The sequence below is a fragment of the Galleria mellonella genome, unplaced genomic scaffold (genome assembly GCF_026898425.1).
Source record: "Galleria mellonella isolate WM207_F2 unplaced genomic scaffold, CSIRO_AGI_GalMel_v1 utg312, whole genome shotgun sequence".
NCBI classification, from domain to species: domain Eukaryota; kingdom Metazoa; phylum Arthropoda; class Insecta; order Lepidoptera; family Pyralidae; genus Galleria; species Galleria mellonella.
The window spans coordinates 5,598,298-5,624,995 of NW_026442074.1; the positions used below are offsets into that span (position 1 = coordinate 5,598,298).

General features: G+C 35.9%; 1 protein-coding gene across 2 annotated transcripts; it reads left to right on the forward strand.

The window, feature by feature from the left end:
* The first annotated feature begins 2,913 nt into the window (after window positions 1-2,913).
* On the forward strand, window positions 2,914-26,499 carry LOC113515209 (citron rho-interacting kinase-like). 2 transcript variants are annotated; one of them, XM_052895812.1, is made up of 31 exons: window positions 2,914-3,292; window positions 4,015-4,112; window positions 4,679-4,834; window positions 5,206-5,402; window positions 5,979-6,117; window positions 7,358-7,473; window positions 8,276-8,459; window positions 9,096-9,231; window positions 10,114-10,207; window positions 10,593-10,787; window positions 11,324-11,588; window positions 11,828-11,893; window positions 12,466-12,729; window positions 13,068-13,184; window positions 13,599-13,751; window positions 14,095-14,328; window positions 14,757-14,825; window positions 14,910-15,157; window positions 15,550-15,706; window positions 16,941-17,042; window positions 17,818-17,985; window positions 18,419-18,628; window positions 19,231-19,347; window positions 19,514-19,620; window positions 20,041-20,100; window positions 20,670-20,717; window positions 21,377-21,436; window positions 21,890-22,034; window positions 22,985-23,174; window positions 23,704-23,984; window positions 24,855-26,499. In XM_052895812.1, exons 1-31 carry the CDS (start codon window positions 3,079-3,081, stop codon window positions 25,920-25,922), a joined length of 5,658 nt encoding a protein of 1,885 aa, XP_052751772.1. In that variant the 5' UTR covers window positions 2,914-3,078; the 3' UTR covers window positions 25,923-26,499. The 2 variants fall into 2 exon arrangements, with proteins under 2 accessions (XP_052751772.1, XP_052751773.1); XM_052895813.1 differs by lacking the exon at window positions 11,828-11,893 and having other exon boundaries at window positions 2,915-3,292; window positions 5,979-6,159.
* The last annotated feature ends 199 nt before the right edge of the window (window positions 26,500-26,698 follow it).

Here is a 26,698-nt window from a genome sequence, read left to right on the forward strand (position 1 = left end):
TTTTTAACGCGCTACCTACCCATTCATTCTTTAATTCCTTCTAACCAAATGTTGTCCGGAAAAGACTGTTTAACAATAAAACAGCCTCTTGTACTATATATCTCCATATGCGTTTAAAAATAGAATTTTCATCGTGCCTCCGATCAAACTGTTTATAATTACTCCTCTCCATCCAAAGATTGCCTGAAAGAAATAACTTTTAGCGATAAGGTCACCCATTGTTTTCTCACTTTGATAATTTCTCGTGATTGTTTGTATTTATAATAAGTTTACTATTCTAATCTTTTGGAGGATGCAATAAAGAGTATTTATCTATCTATCTATAATATAATTATTGAAAACTTCAACATTCATGTAATATGGGTGCAATTGTGTTAAATAAATAAATAAACCTTTATTCACTAAAATTGTTGTTTTTTTTTAAAGGATACTAATGGAATGGTTAGCCCATCTACGCTATTGGTTTACGCTAGCGGGGCATCAGTAAAGTTTTTTTTAATAGGTGATAATGAAATGGTCACCCCGCATGTGCTAACGGTATACGCTGGCGGGGTACCAGTGAGGGATGATAGATGACGATGAAAGCAGGTCAGTTAGCCCATCGTAACGAATTGCACTAGAATTAACGACGATGGTTTCCAGGGGGAACCACGTAGAGGTCGACCTGATAAGGTGTATTGCTAGCAATGGGGCAGTTAGACCCCATTATTTATTCCTTTCCCCCCACCAGTGAAGTAAGTTAGCCCATCGTGACGAATGCACCTGGAATTCAACGTGATTGTTTCAAGAGGTCGACCTACACGTGCCCCCCACGTCAACGGTCAACTTGAGAGGGCATATTGCTTGATAATAGTTCTGGCAGTCCGCATTACTAACAATCCCTTCCCCCCACTAAAATTGTGTTATCTACAGGTAATGAACTGATTTTAGTCATTGTATAATTATTTTATTCTGTTTGTCATCATGACGCTGACTGGGACAAGATATGCCGTGAAAGATGTGACAAAATCACAAAAGTTTCAACTATCTTTTTAGTATTTTCCATGAGGCTAGCGGTCCTCAAACTCTTTCTAATAAACTGTGAAACAGTCTCAAAAACGTTACGAACGGACTCAGAACCAGATTTAATATTCATCCAAGACCGGTTACGTTTAGGTACCGGTTATGATTGCCAACAGTCTACGCTCGAAGTTGTCGACGAGTTTATTTTATTTACCTACACACCACATAAATAAAGCTAAGGCAATGACAATTTGTGAGACTAGGTAAGTCTATGGAGAGATATGTCGGTGAACTTTACCAGGACACCGTTTCGAATTAATTGATATCGTTTCTTAAGCTATTACTATTTTTATCAAAGAATAGAATACAGAAGTCATCTACATGGCTCCTCTGTTACCCTCACGCTTTTGACTCATTAACATTTGCGTATTAAAGACCAGGGTGAGCTGGCTCCTTAAACAAGGTATATATGTATCTTTTACACATGTTATGTCATAGCTGAACGCTCCGCTTACATCTTAGAGTGGGCATAAAACAATTCCGGGATGGTCAAAGAAATAAATATACTTATGCACATTAGACAACTGTACCTGCATTGCTTAATTTAAAGGGTGGGAAATGAAATTACAGGGCATACATATGTTACAGACTAACATGGAGACTTAGTCCTCAGGAGTAGCAAGGAATGAGGGGTATCCTGGGTGACACAGTATACTCTGTTAGTTCATGATACTGTTCATGTCTATAGCTGATAGTTACCACTTTCCATCAGGTGCGTCGTCAGCTTGTTTGCCATCCTAGTCATAAGTTAGGTACGTAAAATATACAATATTTTTTCTCAGAAATAGTTCCATGAGGGATATTATGGGCGCCACAGTGTGTTCTGTTATGTTCACGCTACCTTTTGTGTCTGTAATTGATCATATTAATACATATCAGATAAGCTGTTAGCTTGTTTCTCATTTTTAGTAAGAAGAAAAAATTACTTTCAAAGTACCATAAAGTTTATTATATAGAAAATATGTTACTTATGTTTAATGTACTCAGATAAGTTATATAAAACTGTACCACCAGATTTATAGGACGAGATAGGAAAAATCACCATTTGCGAATGAAATGTGGTCACGGGTAAATTAACATAATAACAATGACAATAAAAAATATTTGGCTATAAGCTATAGGCCTTATCTTGATAATATGTTAGGTACGTGTAATGGATCCACCTACTATCGTCAGTATTAACGTTGTTAAAAATACGGAAATAATAAAATGTATACCTAACAAGTATAATTTTTATTTGTTGGTTAACAAGGACGATATGTTATTAAACAAATTTGAATTCTTTTTAAAAACTGAACAATATGGTCTGATTTCTTCGTCCGCAAGTATTCAATAAATTAATAAATTTATTTTATGAATTATTCCTACTTAATATAACCTGGTGAATTCGTCAAGATGAGTCAAGTATTTTGACGTTATGCTTACCTATCACTATCACCCCTTAACTGTATAATGCTAGCGTATATCAATACTGCTTACAACGTTAATATTCCATTTCGTATCATTCTTCCTATGTTCACTGCTGATCTTAGTCGCTCTCAGTTAAACAGCCATGAGTCCTACGCCACCTCTGTATACTGTATACTAGCTTGCTATGAATTGACAAGAATAGCAACTGATGGTGTATCTTTGATCTTCTTTTTACTAATTATATTTGCATAAGAAGAAAGGAGGTAACCATATGATTTACAGTTTTTATTTTATCATTCCTTCTATTTAGTTACTTGTTCTTAGCGATGATGGTTTAATTAATTTTAAATGTTATCTCTGCGCTTCAATACTATCTGTACCAAATTCATTTTCCTAAAATGTCAAATTGACAATGATAATGACAGTACTCAAATTGACATCAACAGTCAGAGTGATTCCGGATTCAATTTTTAAATTAACGGTTAAAAAGTCGACAGTTCTTTTTGATTTTGTTGATTAAATGAAAATTTATTTTTAATAACAGAAAACTTCCCAAGTATGGATTAAAAGAACGATTTATCGAATAAACTTTATTGTCACCTTTATATGATGGAGCCTTCAAAAGAAGCAATCGCTGTCCGGATAGCGCGGTTAAATCGCCAGATATTAGGAAAAGTGACTGGTGGTGGTTTAAGTAAATTATCTAAACGAACAATAAACCGCGAAGCCCTGCTGGATGCCCTTACAGTTCTGTATGATGAGTGCAACGATGACCCTGTTAAAAAAAGCGATGATCTCGTTAGAGCATTTGTTGACAAATGTAAGTTCTGTTGTTTACCTTATAAATTTACTGTTTATTATCTTTTGTAGATTTTAATAAATATAGCTATTATCTTCTTAAATTTGTATTTTTATTATATAAACCCTTGGTTATTTTTTCAAAACTACATAAGTAATTTGTGTATTATACCTGGTGAATACTATATGGTAACATACCTGCTATCCTTAAGCTGGATTCATACAATATTTTCTATTTAATTCTGTTCTTAATGTCGGTCTGGTAAAATATTACATAAGAAACAATTCATACCACAACCCAGTCCACTTGAATCATCTAATTATGATCAATTTCGAAATGGTTTTACTTACAAAACTGAGAATTAATGAAGCCAGCATTATAGTGAATTCAGCCTTAATATCACCATTTATTCATTACTTCATGTATGTCTTTGATGGAGCGATTATTATATGATGATATTAATGTTGCTGATATCAATTTATTGTATGTATCATTAATCGTTCGAACCAAAATGTTTTTTAGTAGACCACATTATGAATCTCTATATTTAATATTAAGTATATACACTTTATTGTTCTGAAAATTTTGTTAGTAATTTATCAGGTAGCAATTTATGGTTTATTACGTTTGATCACTACTTAACAACTACACTAGCACTACTCATAAAGGGTATGAAATTAACATCTTTATATTGATATATAATAAATATTGTAGATTAAAAACTTTTTAATACTTTGTTTCAGACCGAAGCACTTTGGCAGAACTACGACGAACTCGTGTTTGTTTGTCAGATTTTGAGATGATACAAACAATTGGCCGAGGACATTTTGGTGAAGTACATGTAAATAATTACACAATTATTGACTCATACCACACATAGATAATTGATTAAAATTAATTGTCACATATTATGTAATGGATAGTTTTCAGTATCATTGTAGTTTATTAAAATAGAATACATAGAATTACATACTATAATGCACATGTCTGTACAAATATTTAGCAAACATGATATAGAGTTTTGTGGTCCATGAACAAAATATTTACACTGAGAATTTCCTAAAAAAAGTTAAATTTCAGTAACATAAAAAATAAATTATTAAGTAATTAATTATATAAAAAAATAACAGCCTAACTGCTATTTTTCGTATTATATTATTAAATTTATATGCAATAAATATCTGTCTGCCATATGATATAATGTTTACAAAATGTTGACTTTCAGGTACTTACAGTAGAATTTTTCAATTCTCTTTATTGAAATAAATTTGTTAAACTGAAACTAATAAATACAAACATCAACAAGAGGTTGTTAATATTTTACTTTAAGGCTTCTTAACGCTCATGTTTCTTTTCAAATAATAAAAGAATGTGATTTTAAAATAATAATAATGAAATTTATATTAGATGGTAAGGGAGAAGGAGACAGGAGATGTGTATGCACTAAAGACATTACGCAAAGAAGAGGCTCGCAAGCGTGCTGTTAGTGCAGCAGAAGATGAGCGTGATGTGCTTGCTATGGCTAATAGCCCTTGGATACCAAAACTACAGTATGCATTTCAGGTGAACTTGACAACTTCAATATTTATATAATATAAAACATAAGTATTAAATTTGATTTTTACAGTTCAAACTAATCTTATTTATATTGTCACTTGTACTGGATAATAACAATTTGTTCTTGATGTCAAACTTATCGTTGGATAGTTTCTGTTTTATATTTTTCTCAAAATTTTAGTACATTGTATTCAAAACTTTTCTAAATTCTGTGTTTTTATTATATCAGTAAATTATTTTTATAATTTGGTATAGGTAAATATTTGTATTAACTACAAGTACTGAATTAAAATATCCAATTAAGTACTCCTGATTTACCAATTTGAGGACTGAATTAATTTTTTTCAAATAATGTTATAGTTGTTTCTTGTTTACAGGACACCAGTCATTTGTACCTAGTGATGGAATTATGCTTGGGTGGTGATTTGGCTGGTCTTCTTTCCCGCCGAAACCATCCATTATCAGAGAGCGATGCCGCCTTCTACGTCGCGGAAATAGCACATGCTTTGAAGGCTCTCCATGGAATGGGATATGTGCATCGAGATGTTAAACCACATAACATATTTCTAGACAGGTAGGACACAATCACTGTTTAATTATCAAATACTTTTTACTTTGATTAATAATGTTATGTAAGTAATAAAATAGTTGTTTTAAAAATTATTATTATATTGTTTTATATATATATATTTTTTTAATATATTTTAATATCCTTATATCCCTACACAATAATATCGTAATAATAATTTATAACTTTGATTATTTAAGAATAAGTTAAAAATAATTTGTAATCAAACCAACTAAAAGCTCATGGTGCAACAGCAAATTCAACAGATCATACTGTGGGTTTGTGTAATTGCACAGTTTACTGGAATGTAGGTAATTTGTTTTTCTCAGTCTCCATTCACCCACAATTTAACATTTAGGTTTTGTCTGTTGTGTTCATTGCAAGTTTATACACTTATTGCCCATAGTAGGTCTTACCCATTACTATTTCTGTAAACTTAGGTGTTATACCTCCATACATTGTAATTTCACTGACTGAACTGAAACTGAAACAGTACACCTGCTTAATAGCAGTAACCCGAGTGGGACAGAGGTAACCATGCAGATGACTTTGTATGTGAGACAATGAGTGATGTGTGTGCAGATGCGGTCACGTGAAGCTGGGCGACCTGGGGTCATGCGGGCGGCTGTCGGAGGGCGGGTGCGGCGCGGCGGCCGTGGTGACGGCGGACTACGTGGCGCCCGAGCTGCTGGCCGCGGCCGACTGCGCGGCGCGTCACACTGTCTGTCTCCAATACTGTCGCGGGATTGTTTCCTCTGCCATTGTGGGTTCGCACGATATGCTTGCGCTTGTCTCTATTTAGCACCACTTGGTTTATCAGTATAGCATATTGACTCTGAATACATCTACATACATATCCCAATAAATAGATGTACTTTCTACAGTTTTTGTTTAGATATCAGTAGTAGAATTGTGATATATCCAATGATATATGGAATGATTATCTTCAATATGAAACATAATCGTATCTTATAACTTTTAAAAATGAACAACAAATTGTTGCATTTATAAGAATTTGTCGTCATACCTATTGCAATGAACTGTGCGCACTATTTTTGTCATTGGCTAAATTAAATTAATAACTTATTTGTAAAAGCTCTTATGGCAATGACAATAATATTTACCATGTTTACCTTTGAAGAGATACATTTTATTATAGTTTACAGAAAACTACCTGATCAAAGCTCTCAACCAGGTACCAATTTTAAATTCATATGAATATTTTTCGGATAATGTGTCTTTTATAATTATAATAATTATTTTATAAGAAAACTTCAAATAATCTAATAGTTAACGCTGTTTATATTTTGAGCGAGTAATACAAGAAATATATATACTATTGTATAATTTGATTTATTTAGTAGATTTAATGCACATTTTATATTTTTAAATTGGCTTTATTAATATTTTTTCTAAAACAGTTTTGTTAGTAGTATTCCTGTTATGTAATAGTTGAGTAGTTAGAAATTACAATTTATATTTGTAAATTTGATCATTGCAAAAAAAAAAATAAGCATGAACTGTAGTGCTCTGCGTTCGATTTTTACTAATATTTATCTGTATTTAAAATACATTGAAAAAAGCTTAAAAACAAATGTATTAACAATCACTAATTGTCCACTAGGTGTAACAATGTATTTTTGTTATTTCACTAATGAGGTTGAGGTTTTGTTTAATTGAAATTATTCAGTTTAATAATTTTAAAGTTATAAATGCATATAAACTTATCTTTGACCTAATGTCTAATAATTGTACTTATGCTGTATCAGTACACATAATATATTTTTTTAATATTTCAAAGGAAAATCAAGCTGTGATTTATAGTTTAAAATTTCTCTGAAATTGAATTAAGAATACCTTTACATTTTTGTCAAAGCTAATATTTGAAATAGAAATAATAAAGGAAATTCTTATGGATTATAACAATTTAAATGTACAACGGAAATTTTGTCTGTATTCAGTCGGCGTGTGACTACTGGTCGCTGGGCGTGGTCGCGTTCGAACTGGTGACATTGAAGAGGCCATTCTCATCTGGTGACGATGATTCCGTTGCACAAGTTCTTAGCAATATACAGAAGTGAGTTTCTTGTAATTATATTAGCAATGCCCTATTGTATAATGTATAGTGCATTTTTATGTATTCTTTATTTAAATGATATTCTTTATTGAAATTTTAATTAATGTTTTAAAAATTAAGTTTTTTTTTTTTTTTTTGTACGGGATAAATTCATAAAATACTAACTCATTTTGAAATTTCTTTCGCTTGTAGAAAACTACATTCTCAGCTGCCTATAACTGGATTGTATTTATTAAATAAAAATTTTATATCTCTACTAGTGCGGACCCGGGGCAAATTGCTAGTGTTATTTTCTAATGGGTGAAAATGAAATGTTAATCCCGCCTGTGCTATCGGTATATCCAGATGGGGTACGAATGAAGGATGGATATGTGAGGATGGGAGCCAGTCAGTTGCTCCATCGTCATGTATTCAACATTAATAAACTACGATGGTTTCTAAAGGAGATAGCATGGAGGTCGATTGGATGGGGTATATTTTTAGTAATAGTGTCCTGATTATTAAGTCTTTTCTCCCCCCGGGTCACTAGTTTTAATGGTGCAAATAAATAGTACATTAGTGCAGTGGCCAGCAACTGAGGCAGTACTTTTCTCAAACAATGCGCGGAAATCAAAAACACAATTTTACTTTTTAAATTCTATAGTACTATTGTATAGTACTATTGATGGACTCACGTATGTGTGCCTCGGCTACGTCTTGGTCCATATTTGCACGTTCGTCCATCAATGCCTCAGTTGCTGGCCGCTGCAGTAATGTACTATTATTAATTAGAAACGAATGAACAAGTGGTGGTGTGGTGCAGGTACGAGCGGTCGGCGGAGCAGGAGCCGCCGTTCGCGGCGCCGCCGGCGGGCCCGTCGCGCGCGTGGCGCTCGCTGGTGCGCGGGCTGCTGCGCGTGCCGCCGCCGCGCCGCTACAACTACCTCGACACGCTGCGCCACCCCGCGCTCGCCGCCCTCTCCGACCTGCACTCCATACGCGACCAGGTACCATTTATTACATGTACGCTCTGCTAAGACTATCTATAAAAACTGGCGTTTATTGTACAAATATATTAATGTGGATGTATGAAAGTCTATGTATACTACATAGAAAAAATAGATTATAAAAATGAAAATATATTCTGATTGACCTTTCACTTATTACTTTTCTACTAATATATACACTATTAAATATATATATATGTTTAAATTAGAATTATAAACAATTACAAATTAAAAGTAATTGTATTAGGTTACTCCTAAGTGGCGCAACTTATTAAATAATTGAAAACGAAATCATTTGCATTTTTATTCACATTTAAGACAGCAATGATATTTGAACTCTTAGTTTATATTAAATTTTTTTATCGCTTTACTTTGTAACAGGTGTTGTACCTCTAACGCCAATTTAAATCGGCCATTTTTACATTTTTTGACTGTAAATAATAATGTAAAATTGTTATTTTTTTTCGATATTCTGTTTCTATTTTATTACTGTATAAATGTAGTATGGAATTAAATAAACTAGAAAAACAAACAATCGAATAAATCCGATTGCTGCAGTTAAAAGATGACCTCTCCTTTCCCACCGAAGTATAGTGTCTACGAGAAGTTTTGGTATATTGTGATGTGTGTGCGCAGGCGCCGCCGTGGGTGCCGCGCGTGCGCGGCGCGGAGGACGCGGCGCACTTCAGCGCGCCGCCGCGCCGCGCGCCGCCGCCCGACGCCGCGCCCTTCCGCGCGCGCCCGCCCTTCGCCGGACAGCTGCCCTTCGTCGGTAACCGCACACCTTGCAACTCGTCTCACGCTCACACTATATAAACTTGTCACTAAAGTCTTAAAATATTTAATGATTCAAAAAACATATAGTACATTACTGCAGCGGCCAGCAACTGAGGCATTGATAGACGAGTGAGTCCATCAATGCCTAGTTGTGGCCAAGGCTTGTATAGTACTTTTCCCGAACAATACGCGGCAATCAAAAACTCATTTTTACTTTTTAAGTTCAATGATGAATAACAATACTAACTTTTCAGGCGCCATAATGTTCCTTTGTTTTTTTTTTACAATAAACCGATTTCTATTTGCAGGCCAGTTCGAAATTTAAATAAAACCTTTTATTAGTTACCTCCTTGGTAACCATGTTTCAAAGTTAAAGGTCATTCCATTTTTAAATTACAGGACAGATATGAGTTTACATAGTAATTTATCTCACCGCAAAATACGACAGATATGGATTTTCATACAACTTTTGCCGGCCGCTGCCCGCATGTATCTGGCCAGTACGGCAATTTTATCTCTAAGAAGATTGTCAAAATAATGCTCACATTTCCAAGCGTGTTTGAGAAATAATTATTTATTATTAATATTAGGTTCAGTGCAAAATGTCTATTATACTCATATATATACGCACAACGGCCCAAATGAGAAGCTAAGCGCAAAAAAGAGTCTTTTTCACATTCACGCATATATATATATATATATATATATATAATATATATATATATATATATATATTAATTTAATTTGAGTAGGCAGCTCACTCATTTTCACTCTCTCATTCGTTAGCTAGTTGAATAAAACAAGAAACATACATATAAAACAAAACTTTATATAGTACTCTACTATTTAAGCATATTTCATGTCGATACATTTCCAGGATACACTTATGTAGCGCAAGAAGACAACGAAGATACTACCGGAGGTTTCAATGCTTCACATGACTGCACTGCAATCAACTTAGCCACATACAAGTTTGTATAAATATTAAAATCTCTAATTCTCTGACTACTAGAATCGTACAGATGTATTATACGAAGGAGTAATGTTTTGCGTTCATTTGCAGCAAAAAGTGTAAAATAAAAGCGAAAACTAATTCCTATAAATTTTTTTAAGGTATTAAATGATACGATTTGTTAAAATATTTTAAACAATCTAACGCTAAAATGTTGCCAGAATTAAGTTGTTAAATTACTAAGAAACATTATTAATTAAATTTAAACGTATTGTATTCCAATTTTTATGTCGTCTACTGTAGTAATAAGAACAATATTTCTGTACTTTTTTAATTATCACGAATTCTAATTAAAAGTATTTAAATCAATTTATAGCTGTATTACACATATTATTTAATCGTAGATCAGCCGAAAAGTTGGCAGCCATGCGGGGTCGTGAAATCTCGTCGCTCCAGAATAAATTGGCGACGGCCGAAGCGGCTGCAGAGGCGGCAGCAAGCGCGGCGGCCGAGCGCACTCGGCGGGAGGCCGACGCCGAAGCCGAACGCACACGGGCGCGGCTGCAGGCCGAAATCACTGCGCTCAGCTTGCAAAACAAGTACATACTCACTTTATTGTTAACAGACTGTAATCCTTGGCTTTGCCTGTCCAAATTAAGTAACAGAGCATGCTCTTCATTAAGAAGCCTAATTGTGGATAATTTTCATTCAACCATTTAAGTAACAAGTATTCAAACTTACGTACCTTAATCCTTATTTTATCTGTATATTAGGTACATGCAAATATACAAATAATGTATCAGTAACTAAAATATAGCCAACTGATTTAATAATAACAATTCAAGTTTGTAACTGGTTTTACTTGAAGGTGAACTACTTTTTTGGCTATAATAGTAGAATATGACATTATTATTGAAATAACTAAAACTTTATTTGTTGCAGTTATCTTATTTAATAAATTACACATTACGATTACACAAAGTAAAATCGATAAACAGAGTTAACCAAATCACCAATTATTTGGATTAACCAATTAATTATTACATTTGCCTTGCTCATGATACTCTATATTTATCAGTGGACCGCCTGCTATTATTTGGAATCACGATACTGATTCTCCTTGTGTACAATACAGACGCCTCGAACGTCAAGTTGAAGTGGAGAAAGAAGAGCGGATGGCTCTCCAGCGCACCAACCAGGAGCTGACATGCGGCATCGCGGAGCGTAGTAGCGCGGAGACTCGTGCGGCCACTGCAGCGGCGGCCGCGCTGCAAGCGGAGCGTGACGCTTTACACGAGCAGCTGCAGCGCACTGAGCAGCGCGTGGTCGATCTACAAGCTGAGTGCAAGCGCGCGCTTGCAGACGCTGACAGAGCGCGCGATCAGCACCACCACTATAAGGTGACGAGATTACGTTGCTTGTTCTTTTTTTTAAATTGTATATGTATTTCTTGTCCCATTTTAAATGAAAACAAAATTCAGATTTTTTTTAGAATAGAAATTTATTGGATTATTATTAATTTAACATTTAATCCAATGGTACATCTATTTAGTTATTGAAATATGAGTACTTACAAATCTAGAAAACAAATTTATTATACATATATAAAACAGATTTATTATATGAATTGTACATTTAGGATATATTGGCACACGTGCAAGATTTGCGACATAGAAAACTGACCGAAATCAACGTGCGCCCGATAGTAAGTTCATGGTTCAGACTAGATGTTCTGGCTACAATATAAAGTAGTTTAGTATTTAGAACATAAAGTTATGGTTAACTAATTAACAACATGCTAAACAGAGGAAAGAAATAAACGAATAATACACAAAAACAGAACGAAGAGGTAATTAGGCAGAAATATTGGTAATAATTATTTTTGTTTTAACTTACAATTATTTTATTCTTACTTACATTTACTAACGACAAAGTAGAAGAGCATTGGCAGTTGTAAATATTTTATATAATTACTATGTACTCATTAAGAAAATAATTAATACATTTTTATTTAAAATAGTTAATATAAAACTAAAATTTTTAAATACATAACTACCTATTGACTACTAATGTTGTTCCTAGTTAGCTAACCATGACTATATGTAAGTGTATTTATGTTAGCCATCATGTATCTTCATCTATAACATATTTCATGTAGAACTCATTATTCACAAAACTATGACTTCGTGATAATAAGGGGAGTTTAACTCCCCCTATTGTTTATGCGATGATGTTACTGAAATAACTTGCCTACTAAATACTATTTTAAAACCCCAGGACACAATAGCAAAAGAGCGTGCGTTGCGGCGTCAAACTGTTAGCGGCGGCGAAGCTGAAATGCGGGAAGCGGCCGCGCGGCTTGCCACCGCTGAAGCAAACTTAGCGCGTGAAGCACGAACGAGGGAACAGCTGGAGAAACAAAATGCTGACCTCCAAGCTAAGAATTCCTCGCTGCAAACCGAAAATGCAGCGCTTCAAGCTGAGATCGAAACTTTACTAACCGAAGTAGATCGCGTTAGGAAGGAGTTGGTTATATCTAAGGTGATTATTGTAGAAAAGTATACTATTTTATTTTACATCATTGAGTCGTCATCTTCATCATTTATCATCATCATTCATTACAAATCATCATCATATTTATATTATCAAATAAATAAAGGCTTACCATTTTGTCTATAGTCAAAGAAATATACAGTACATACAAGACAGTTATTGCTATAATACTTATTTATTATATATCCCTAAATTCCCTTTTTTAATTTGTTTTTAAAAATAAAATTTTTAATCAATTATTTCATTTGTTATTGGCTATATAATTCTAACATAGCTGTTACATTTAAATTTAAATATTCACTACTCCTCTATTTTGTTTTAATTAGGATACAATTAATGAGAAGCATCGTGCAGCTGATGCGTCTTCAGTGCAACTAGTAGATGCACAGCAACAGCTGGCGCAGGAACGCATTCGAGTCACATCGCTAATTGCACAAGTTCAGGTATGTTGTATGCACTCTAAAATAATATAATATCATCATAAAGATAAATGTGAAATGAGAAATATTATTTAGGTGCTAAATTCTATGTAGAAAATCTTAAAATTCACAACTTACAAAAACATACAACATTTTGTAATTAATTTATATAACAATTTCCTGTTGAAGCAACAACTGGCAAAACCAATTAATGGCTCGAAGGACCAAAAATTGTTATAATCTAAAATATAACCATTTTAATATAATCAACTCATGGAGAAAAAAAGAACTCTTAGTTATCGTCGTTACTTCTATTGTTCCTCAGGTACACAATTTCTCGAGATCTATATTAGTGATAATTTCTTTGTTTTTTGTATATATTGTAGTATCTTATAATTCTGTCATTAATATTAAGTACATGTGTGTGTGTATGAATAGGAATTGGAGCGCGGCACCGAGGAAGCGGCCAAGCGTGAAGCGGCGCTGGAGGAGCAGTGCTCGCGCACCGAAGCGCGCTTAAACGAGCGACTCGAGGCCGCGGAAGCTCGAGCCACTGCCGCCTTACAGGAAGACGCCAGGCATCGAGAGAAAGTATGTCTGAAGCCAAGTACCAGCATACATATTTCGTTTATTATTATTCGTTAGTTTTTATAATAAAATGGCCTGCTTGTTATTTTTTTTTTTTATTGTTACTCTGTATTGATAAATTATTCTATATCATCAACTTAGCCGAAACAGTCACAATAGGAAAAGGATTCTCAGATTCTAATTTCTATATAGTGAATGTTACATAAATAAAATGTTTCAATACTTTTCTACAATATATTTTGTTAGATTTAAATGAAATTTGTATCTCTCCTTAAACTAGTACAGTACAGTTACAGCACGATGATGATATGGTATAGAAACGATTTAAAAAGTAATCGTTATGTAGGTGGGTACACTAGAGCAACTAGTGCGGCGGCTCGAACGCGAGGTGAGCGCGTTGGAATCTCGCGGATGCGCTCGCTGTGCGGCTGTTGCTGCTGGTGCTGCTGGTGCTGCTGGTGCTGCTAGTGCTGCTGGCGCGGCGGACGCGGCCAGCGACACGGAGAGCGTGGGCGAGGCGGCCGGCGCACAGCTCACGCTGCTCAGGGAGCAGCTCGAGCGAGCTGAAGCCCAACTACAGGTGTGTAATAATACTAAAGAATTCTCGCTACAAAATATTGCCCTTTTGTAAGAGCCAGTCGAACAAATTAAAATTCCTAGCGAGACCCTAGTAAATGATGATAGGTGATGAAAACAGATCAGTTAACATATCGTTATAACTTCGACATTTCAAATTAACCACTATGGTTTTTAAGGGAAACCACGTGGTAGTCGACTTGGCAAGGATTATTTTTAGCAACAGGGCTATGAGACTCCATTACTAAGAATCCCTTTCTTCTTTATGGTAATCTATTTTGATTATACATACATTTATTTGATTTTTTCTTATATGATTTCATTTCAGGTTATATGTAATTTTTAGATTTTAGATAATTTGCAATTATCTTTTTATAGGAGTAGGATTATAGTTTAGATAAAATATAAAATTCATTGTTAATATTATAATAGGCCCGAGCTGAAGAAATCGCGACACTGCGGCAAGAGGCTCGTTCCGCAAATTTGGCGAGATGGCGCAAGGTTAGTACAACCTATAATTAAATTAAAATATATATTCCATAAAATATTTGATCGGACTAATTAGGCAAATTAACTTCAAACCAGGAACGAGAGTACAACGAATTATCTGTTGAGACGAAATCAACGGCGAGAGAGTTGAAGCGTGTAGAAGAACGTCTCTCGTGTGTTATCGAAGCGCGGAAAGAAGCCGAGAAGAAGTGTACAGCTTTACAAAGCGATGTGGCAACATTACGACCGCAACACGAGCAAGCCAAGAAGGATGCGGAGCGGGCCAAGGAACAACTAGAAAAGTTGCAAAAAGCGCATGAGGTTGCACAAGCTGAAGTTGACAGGTATGTTTTTTATAATTAAAGACTAGTGATACGGTCCGGCTTCGCACGGAAAAATAAAATTTTCGAAAACAATAACTATGTTATTCGCTTTTTTTATGCAATTTAGAATGGCAAACAAGTTGATAGTCCACCTGATGGAAAGTGGTAACCGTGGCCTATAAACATGAGCAGTACCGTGGACATAGCAAAGTACACTATAGTGATATATGATGTAATATGTCGCTCGTAGTGTAGTTTTCTGTAGGTGAAAGAATTTTTATATTTATTATATTTTTTTAAATTTTCCGTTACAATCAAAATGTTCACTTTATAATATTAGCATTTTTATAATGTATATAATTTTTTTTTTTTTATAATAGCAGTAAAATATCGTCATAATTATTTGTTCGCAGATCTCGAAATGACATCCGCAAACTGAAGAGTGAGTTGATGTACAGCGAGAAACGTCGTCTACACGCCGAGGAACAAGAGGAGCTGTCGAGCCGCGAACGTGCGCAGATGCGCGACGAGATGCAACAGCTGCGCGGGCGCAACGACGACTTACTGCAGGTTAGATATTGGGAAATACGTACTTAGTTTATTTATTCAATAATTTAGATTTTAGCAAAAATTATACACAATTCATTGATACAATTATATCTTTGTTGCTGTGAACTCACCTGGCGAGTTTAATAGTTCGCTACAGCAGTGCTCATTGATTCGCGTGCCCAGTTCGCGTACATTAGTGAAACTGTACCGTAATTTACATGAGATTCTTCGCTGTCGCATTTCTCAAACAATTGTGAGTTCATATTCTTTTTGAAATCAGTTTAGTATCTAAAGTCTTCATATAAAGTGTTAACAATCAAACTGAATTTCTTTCTTCAGCTTGTAAATATAATCAAATGACTGCATATAACAACCGTTGTTTAATGTTTACTGTATACGAAGAAGAAAACATCTAGCTCATTGCTTGAATCGCTCAGTTGATTGTTTTATCATCTGCCACACGAATGTAAACAACATTGCTGGTATAATTTGTAATTCTGTCAATGATAGCCTTTCAATGGCACAGTGCGTCGCAGCTCAATAGATAACTATAATAATAAATTAACTATATAAATTAAGTTAGGAAATTAGTCAATATTATTGAACTTAAAAAATAAAATATTAACAGTAGTTTAAAACGAGTAATATTAAGAAGATGCCCCTAAAAATGGACCCGTCATTTATATATTATAAACGCAAAATACGTAGCGAAAAACCACCTATTCGACCTAAACCAGCGTACTTGCGGACTTTCATGATGTTCGATGTGAGAGGAATATGGGGGCTGCGGAGGGGGAGGGAGGGACTATGGGCGCGGCGCCTGCGGTATGCTCTAGCCATCGACCTCGTGCGCGGCCGCTGCGGTGCCGCAGATGCTACTCTCCAAGCTTTCAACCATTATTCTATTACGGTATAGGGTCTTTCTGCACTGTTAATACTTGTAAATAATAAAAATAAACATGTAACGTAACTTGTGAGCAATATCTGAAAATACGATTATGAGTGAATTGAATTAAAAAATATTAAAAATTATCAAAGCTGTCGAAACCAAACCCAACAAAAAATCTACTATGATTATAGTACATAGTAGATATTAACTGAAATTATAAACACATTATATATGTAAATGAGATATTTAATGTATTTATATTTTTGTGAAGCTCCTGATAAGATAATAGTCACCTTCAATGTCTCGTTCATAAAATGTGTAAAATTGTAAACAGCGCTAATATAAATTCTTAATTATTGTTTCCAGAATAATAAAGCATTGCAAGAAGCGTGTTCGTTGTTGGAAGAGCAGCTTACGGATTTGGAGAAGCTGGCTGATCATCACGAGCAAAAGAATAAAGATCTAGAGGTAATTTTTTCTTTATTGTAATTGTTATTTATAAATGTAATAAATATTTTCTTGAACGTATTATACACAATAATTCATTACTTATAATCAGCGTTGTGGATCGCACACCTTTATTGAAAAATCGCTTCATAAATTACCTATATCTGTTGGATTTTTGTTGTATTTGTAAACTGTGGTTTATAAGTTTCAAATTTATTTATTTATTTTTCTCTAATTAAAATTATAAATATAGTAAATTCCAATGTGAAGTGATATAAAAGGCGGCCTTATCGCTAAACAATCACTTCCAGACAACTTTTAGTTAGATTTTATGGCTGAAATTGTAATGCAAGACGAGTATAAATAATTCGAACTTTTTTATATTAGAACCTTCTCTGTGATTTTGATGTGTACAGTATAGGAATGCTGAAATAATTGATGAATATTGTTTGTAGTTCAAGAAGAGTCTGGTTACATGTGATACAATATATATTGCACATATTTACTTGTTGAATGAGTTATCAGAGTTGTAATACAATGTTAATGTGGTTTTTAGTGGATAAGATAAAATGGCGTACCCTAACAACGATTTATATATATAATGGTGGGATACTAGTGAAGGATAAAATGGTGAGTTAGGTGGCTCGTCATAGCTAATTTCCAGGGGACTACGTTAAGGTCAACTTGATAGAACATATTGCTAGCAATGGGAACTAACTTTCTCGTTACTATAAATACTCTCCTACAAACAAAGGTGGTTGTAGTGATGACAACGAGGGTTGCGTGTATGGTGCAGGAGGAGAACGGTCGCATGCGCGCGGAGCTGGAGGCGGCGCGGACGCGGCTGGCGGCGGCCGAGCGCGCGGCGGTCGAGCGGGCGGCCGCCGCCGACCGCGCCGCGCGACTGCACGACGACGCACGCGACCAGGCCGCGCAAACACTCTGCCAGCTGCAGATGCTCACCGTATGTGCCGGTTTTAATGAGTTTTTTTTATATATAACTAGCTTTTACTCGAGACTTTGTCTTCGTGACCAGTTTCGTCTCATAGCAAATTACATAGCGATTGATCAAGCTGTTCAATCGCTAAGAGGTATCAAACAAATAAATCTATATTTGCATTAATAATATTAGTAAGGATTTTTTAATCTATTCATATAAAATTATGAGTACCGATGAATCACTCCTGTGCCACTTTCAATGCTGTTCATGAAACATGTTAATTAGTGTACTCCCAATAAATTAATATTTTTTTTAATACTTCTCTATGAGAATTATACAACGCCGTAATTGAGTTTTATTTAGAAAGGCCTTGATGATCGTATAATTGATTAGTATTAGATTTTAGGTATATATCAATTTTTAGAGATTTAGATTAGATAATAGATTGTGTATTTAGGAACGGATCGAGTCTCGCGAAGCACGCGTAGCGGAGCTGGAGGCCCGCGTGGCTGAACTAGAAGGCGATCAGTCGGCGCGCGAGGCGGCGCTGGCGGCGGCCGCGCGTCGCGTCCGCGACCTGCAGGAGGAGAGCGCCGCGCTGCGCAGCCGCGCGCACCAGCACCACGCGCGCGCGCTGCAGCTGCACGCCAGCCTCGCCGACCTGCAGGTGACACGGCACGCGACGCCGGGCCATGCGTCACACACACGGGGCATGCGTCACACGCACGGGGCATGCGTCACACACACGGGGCATGCCTCACACATACGTGGCATGCGTCACACACACGGGACATGCGTCACACACGGGACATGCGACATGTGCGCGATCTGCACGAGAAGTTCTGTGCTGCGTTACCATACGCATCAGTATCACACTCATATATTAACATACCCACAAATCACTATTATTCTATTCATTATTATCTTTAGAATATACTAGGTATTTTTCGCGGCTTTGCCCACATGAATTAATAGGTAAAATCCTGTGTTAAATAAGGATATAATCTCCCTGTGTACAAAATTTCATTCAAATCTGTTCAACAAACGTTTAAGCGTGATTGGGTAACAAACATCCAAAAGTATTTACATACTTTCACGTTTATAATATTGTAGTATTTCTGTATATACTTGACAAAGACGAAGCCTACTTTTGCCGCCTAAACTGTACAGTGCCAACCATCACATATCACCATTGATGTATACGGATCAGGTAGGTATTTATTGTACCTGTATTTATGGATATTTATTCACTTATATATAATGTTTCAGGAGGAATTATCAGCGTCCCGCGAGGCGGCTGAGGCAGCGGCCACCTGGTGGCGGACAAGAGAAACAAAGGCCGACGCCACGCTGCGGCAGCAAGCGAAACTCATTGACTTCTTACAGGTAATGTGTATAGGTTATTTTCTACATATGTAGTCTATATAATATGTTTATTTGATTCTCCAGTTACATACAATCGATCAACACTGTTGAAAATAAGCTTTTAGATGTATAAAGAACTGTCTGTCTAATGCTTAAAAACAATAAATAACAAAGTATTCATTATTAGGCAAAAGTGGAAGAGGCTGGTCGTAAGAAATGTTCACTCAGCAACAAAATATTTGGACGCTCTGGTAGAAGATTGCCCGCTTCACCGCCGCTGCGACGAGCTAATAGGTATTATTTACTACTTCCTGACTTTATTTTAGACTTGGATCTGTTTATTCTAATACTCTGATATCCATTTTATAATTTATCATTACACATGATAGTTTAAAGACCAGATTGTTGGTGTAAATTTGTCGCCTTTGTTTATTTATAAGAGACTACATCATGGAGTTCTTCAAGAAAAAGAAAGAGATTTCATCAGGGTTGGCAACCTGGCAAAGAAAAGCAACGCGTGGGTAACGCCCCTAGTATTGTATACACTTATCATCAATCGTGGATCGTTTACTTGTTTGATACCTTAGAGGTATAAAAAATTACCCTATAACAAATTACTCCAATTACAAACTAAATGAAATGCTTCTGATGACTTGGATATTTATATGTAAATGTAATTTAGGGTGTAAATAATGAAATATTTTTTGTTAACAGAGAATTACGTGATGAAGTCGAACGACTACGAGCTAAATTAAATGCAGTTGGCGATGCTGAGTAAGTTCACGATCGTTATTCACAATATACAGCGTATTTATTTTGTTTTATATTACTAATTATATATAAAAAAAGGCCATTCCAAAATCAACTACGTACAATTTAAGTAAAAAGGGTACTCAGTATAAAAATTGATGGCAAATAATTGTATAATTATTGTGACGGTAAATTTTGAAATTGTTTATTGGGTGAAAATGGAATGGTAACTCAAACTGCGCTATCGGTATACAATTAAGCACAATTAAGGGATGATATGTGATGATGAAGCAGGCAGTGAATCATCAAAAACTAACCACGATGGTTTCCAGGGCGAAAGGCATGGAGGGCGACCTGTTAGGAGGGTATATTGCTAGTAATGATTCTGTTACATCTCATTATTAATAATTCCTGTCCCCCCAAACTTGAGATTTGCATACAGAATGTAATTACTGATTTAAGATATTCAAATGTTTGTAATTGTATAAATGTACCTATCATCTGCACTTGGTGGTACATTACATTACACTCGAATTAAGTTTACGTTATCTATGTGACATGCAACAAATAAATAAATACTATTTATTCTACAGCTACCCACCTACTCCGAGACGAGAAAAGTCAAAACCAATTATTAATGGGTAAGTTTAATAGCAATTATTTATATTTTATATTTCATTATCGTAGGTCATGATGAAATGTAGGATGGAGTGCGCTTAATATATTGCATGTTTTCATCGACTTAAAGAGCTCCAGAATAATTTTGCAGAAATATAGAAGCAAGAAAAGCATTTTGTTCCTTTAGCAGTTCATATTTAAAATGATGAACCGAACCGCATCGTGCAGATCTTTTGAATTTATGATAACTTTTTCTTCAACTTTTATTTATATATGTATATCTAATTTTTCAACCAACTTCAAAAAGAAGGAGGTTCCTAATTCGGTTGTATTTTTTTATGTTGTATTATGCCATAACTCAGTTCTAAACCAAAAGTTATTTTGTTATCTGAAAAGATATACTTATAGATTGGTCCCATAGAAATTTTATTAAAATCTTTTCAGTAGTTTAATTAACAGATTAAATTAACTAGTTTTGTTACAAATAAAGTTTGCTTTTTTGTGGGACACGATAATTATAGGATTTGTATCATCATTAATGGTCACTTGTTGGCATTTGTATATTATTATTTTATTATTAGTGACATTGATAATTATCGATAATGCTTTATATCCTACACAGTGATTAAATGACCTCTTATTTTCTTGCCCCCAATAAGTAATGTACTATTTTGTATTTCAGGAGTAAAAATGCAGATGGCGCTAATGGAGATGACGACAATTCACAATTGACAATAGTGTGGTATGTAATTTACATGTTCATAATACAGTCAACTCGAATGCTTCACGAACTAAAATCAGATCTCCAACAAGGTCAACTTCTGACTATATGGTGGAATGAAAACTTTTTAAAACTACTATTATTTATTATTAATGTAATTTTTATTCCAACCTAATTACGTAGCGTTTGGGGCCGAAATTGTGAACATAGTAATTTATTATATTATTTTTTAATGACTGGAAATAGTAAATATGCTGACGGTTCACCTTAAAAGAAAGTGGTAACCGTCGCCTATGAATTTGTACAGTATATCATTGATATCTCAAAATACACTGTGATATCAATAGTGCTTCTCATGTGTTGCCATTCCCGAAGATAATGGTGTTATTCCTTCCTTTATTCCTAAATTTACTTCTGCATCCCTTAAAGCCAAATTGCCATTTAGTTTTTTACATATGATTTCCCTTGTGGCAGGGCCGACGGCGCCCGCGAGCGTATGCAGGCGCGGTGCGAGGAAGGTGCACTAGTAGTGACTAGTGGCGGCCGAGAACTGCGCGCCACACTTCAACAATTGGAGGCGCCGGCCTTACCGTCACACGAAGCTGATAGAGCTTTCACTGTTAGTATTAAAGAGGTTTATTGTATTTTATCATATATTAGCAATCCGCCTCGGCTTCGCACGGGTAGGTAGATAGTAGAAAGACACATTTTTAATACTTAGGGTTGCATTGTTGTAATTTATGCAAGGATCGGTATTTTTTTTTTTTAAATAATATATATGTGTAATCTATGTTACTGATAATTTTCTTTCTATAGCTAAAAGAAGTTTTAAAATCAGTTGAATTGTTTTTGAGTTTATTCATTACCAATAAACAAACATATAAAAATATTTTTTTTATTTGTAATACTCATATTAGTATCTCTATATTTAATTAGTTAATTGATTAGTAGTGAGATTACTATTTATACTCTAACCCATTAAAGTTTCTCTACTAAGTACGGATCTCTTCGCATAAATAGTGACAGTTCAATGGAACAATGCTTTACTGCAGTACATAGGTCCCTAGATTGAATAGCAATAATTTAAATATTTACTTTACTTAAATAGTAATTTAAAAGTGATTATCATTTGCTTCATGCTATGCCAGCAGGGCCGTGCCTGGGTATATGGCCGCCTGCGTGCCAGTCTGTATGGCCGCCCCCAGGATAACATTAAAAAAAACTACTTTAATTTTTAATGTTTATTATTATACACAGGGCATCAAACCGGGAAAAAAATCAGTTTTTGGTTAACCGAAATCGGCCCAGTAAACAACTTGTAACGATTTGGCCGCCTCTTAATTTCGGCCGCCTGCGTGCGGTGCACGCAATGAACGCCCGTCAGGCACGGCCCTGTATGCCAGAACACGTAAACCGTTGTTCCATTTATCCGGTAAGTTACGTCGAAGTTTTTCTGTACAATGGAACCTGACTGGATATATACTACGAATCTTAATAAAACTGTGAAGCTTTACTCTCTGTTATATGTTTATGGACGGTATAGTTTTAATTAGCTTCTGTCATTTGCAGGTGGAGTTTGAGAAGTCGTACCGCGGTGGGTCGGCGTCAGTACTATGTAGTAGCGCGGCCGCACGTGCAGTATTGGTGTCGAAGCTGTCGCCGCCACCGCCCGCCGCCGGATACTCGCCGCCTGCTGTTTGGAGGCACAATATCGCCCCTACTACTGCACTCTACGTTGCGCCCAACGTTATTGCACTGGGTAACTGTAGTAGCATTAAAAAAAAAATTGTGTTCAGAAAAGCAACGTATTGGTGGCTATTCTAAAGTTGCTAGTGTTCATGGTTTGCAGTGATCACTTAACCATCAAGTGAGCCGCAGGCCTCATTGCTTTTCTTTCATATTAAAAAAAAAGTAAGTAATCTACACTCGCTCCGCTATTTAGTGCAACTAGAGTAGTTTACCAGAGGGAGACTTTGTACAAAAGTCGATTGCTTGGGTACCTCTGTTCCATTCGTGTTTCAACCGTGAAGCAGTCGTGATATGACGTGAATTTACTGGGTACAGAGGAATAACATCTGAGTCCTCAGGAATGCAACGCATAGGGGGTATCATGGGCGAAACAGTATACTCTGTTATATCCATGGTACTGCTCATGTCTATAGGCGATGGTTACCACTTTCCATCAGGTGGGCCGTCAGTTTGTTTGCCATTCTAAGTTGTATAAAAAAAAAGAAAGCTAAGCGTGTTTTAAACGACTCGACTTTATAGCTGTAATTTGACGGCGGCAGGTACCAGCGAGGGCCTGCACTCGCTCCGCGGGCCAGTGCGGCTCGAGTGGGAGTGGGAGGGCGGCGGCCTCGCGCCGGTGACGTGCATGTGCGCGGCGGGCGGCCGCGTGCTGCTGGGCGGCGGCGGCGGCGGCGGCGGCGGCGGCGGCGGCGGCGGCGCGCTGGCTGCGGCGGCGCTGCTGGCGCTGGACTCGGCGCTGCGCCGCGCCGCGCCGCTGCAGCCCTCGCTCGCCGTCCGCGCCGTCGCGTTACCCGGATACTCGGCGCCACGGCTACTTACGGTCGGTATACTATTCCCTGGCAGGACCTACCGATATGAGAGCCCATCCACACAAAACACTTAGAATATTGCAAACAGTTGTTTTAATAGAGTCTTTTGTTGCTTTTTTATCGTACTTTTTTATAATATTAGTAATAACAACACTGAAGTCAAAATAATTATTAGTGCCATACAATCACACCAATCGCTTAATCCTCAAACTAGGATACCTTGTGTTATGAGGAACTAGGCAATAAACAAAATTTCAGTAAAATTAAAAAATATATTCAGTTTTTCTTTTAAATTCATCAAGAAAGCAGAAATAAGCTGCTAGCTGCATAGCATTTGTCTCATTCGCAATAAACTGAGCTGTGACCATTTTGTGTTACTATGGCACACGCATGAAGGAATGTTAACAAAGGAGATTGTTAGATTATGTATTTTGTTTTTGTATTTTTGTTTTTTTATTTGTGCTTTTTTTATTTTTATTCTTTTGTCTCTTTTACTGTGTATTACGTGTATGTTTTTTTTTATTTTTTTTATTGTAATTTGTGTGCTGTAAGTAATGCAAATAAATTGTCTATCTATCTATCTATCTATCATAACGATTTGTTAATATTTCACTGCTACTCCTCCTAAACTACTGTACTGAAAAATTACATAACATTTTTATTAACATTATAACTAACAAAAAAGTTAAAAATGATTTATATCTAAAATAACCTCCATATTCTACATGTTTGCTTTTATAATGCATCTATGTATATATTTATATATATATATATATATAAATATATATATATATATATATATATATATATAGATGAGTTTACTTTGTGTTTACGAATCAGAGGACACAGAATTATTAGTAAAAAAACTTATAAATTTGCAGGGAATATATGAAGAGACATCAGATGGCCTGTGTGCAGCAGTAGCGAGTGGACGGCATGTGTTGCTGCTAGGACTCGATCGCGCTGCCGATCAGTTCCTCTTAGTGCGCGCACTGCCGGTAGAATGCACTCCCGCTGCGATACTACTCACGCGCCGTGCGCTCTACGTCGCAGGCGAGAAACCTCTACGGGTTGACCTACCCGCGGGAACGATCGAACCGTTCGCTATGGACGAGCCCATCATCGCTGCCGCTGCGAGAAAACGGTCTCCGCCCAAAAAGATCCTTCTCGTGCGCAACGACCCTGTAGAATTACTGATTTGTTATGCGGAATGCGGCGTGTTCGTTGACGAAACAGGCAAGCGCACCCGCAACGAAGACCCTAAGTGGAGTTCAGCCGTCCATGGATGGGAATTCGTCAATCCGTTCTTGTATGTGATTGGAGAGGATAGAGTGACCATCCTCTATGTGAACGATGAGGTGTATAGGAGTCCGCCGTGCACGTGCGATGCGACGTCCCTGGCGTCTACCGCATCCGACTATTACAGCCCACAAGTGTTTAACTTAAAAATGAACGAGCCCGAGTTGCTCGGTACAGCGCCGAATGGCGTTATAGTTCGGTCGAAGACAGAGAACGAATATACAGTCTACGTGGTTGAAGGAATGCCTGCTTTTAAAAGTATTGGCGCATCGGTAGAATCACTAGAGACTGTATCGGAAAGAAATAGTTCTTCGACAGATTTAGCCCAGTCTTTGACAGATTTGTATCCTCAAGATGTCCAGGACGTCTCCCAGGAAAGCGTAGAAGCGACTACAGGCTTTCTTGCAGACATAAGGAAAAGAGCGCAACAGTTACGTAATAAAAATCGAAAAGACCAAACCCCAGACGATGTTATAGCGGAAATTTTAACTACAGAGGTTGGTTTAAAACGTTCAATAAATGGTAGAAAATCTCCAGCGAGTATTTCGAGTAGCGATTCTACTGAGACAACTGAAGAAGAAAGGACTTCGACCAAGGGTACATCAGAAGTCTGCGCAGAAATGTTCACCAGACAGGTACGATTTCAATGAAAATGAAATAAAATTAAGACTGTACATTAACTGTATTGTATATTTAAAAGTAATAAAATCAACCTCACATTTGTAAACAACTCAGTTTTAATCCCGATCTGATTTTAGGTATAAGGTTTTACTTATTAATGTAACTTTTTAAAATTGTATGGTATAGGTTCATACCAATTTTCTCCAATGTTTATATACTTTTTATTTTGTGGACTCATATACATTTTTACATAATACAAGCAAGAAGCTAATTTTAACAATAATAAATAATTACCTATTTACTAATATGACCCATTTCATCTCGATTTTGTTTGTATTATTGCCATTTACGTATTACCAGTATTTTGTAAAAGTAAATATTACTCAAATTGGCTTTGAGTACTTAGACTAATTGCTAATTATTGAATTAATTAGGAGCCTTTACTGTGATTTGATACCTAATTTTAACGCGTTTAGATATAGTTTAGTTGGTAAAGTATTTATTATAGTTATAATGAAGGCAAAAATCTGACTATATTATTGAGCGCCAGTGTTTAAATAATGTTTTTAAGTTGTATGACATGTTAAAATATATATTTTTACACAAGTAACCGTTTTTCAATCGCTTACCTAAAAGTTCGCTATTACAAAACATCCATTTGGTAAAAAATTGGGTAAGTTAAAATCTAAACTAGTTACGAATGTTATAGTATCGTTTAGCTATCCTTTCGCAGAAACAATAATTAGTACCGAAAAAAAAAAACAATTTACTGCGTTATGTACATATATATATGAAAATGAGGGTA

Coding starts and splice junctions, on each gene's coding strand:
- LOC113515209 (XM_052895812.1), top strand. CDS start 3,079: ATGATGGAGCCTTCAAAAGAAGCAATCGCTGTCCGGATAGCGCGGTTA. Junction 14,826..14,909: donor ATTTGGCGAGATGGCGCAAG/GTTAGTACAACC, acceptor ACTTCAAACCAG/GAACGAGAGTACAACGAATT. Junction 18,629..19,230: donor CCAGCCTCGCCGACCTGCAG/GTGACACGGCAC, acceptor ATAATGTTTCAG/GAGGAATTATCAGCGTCCCG.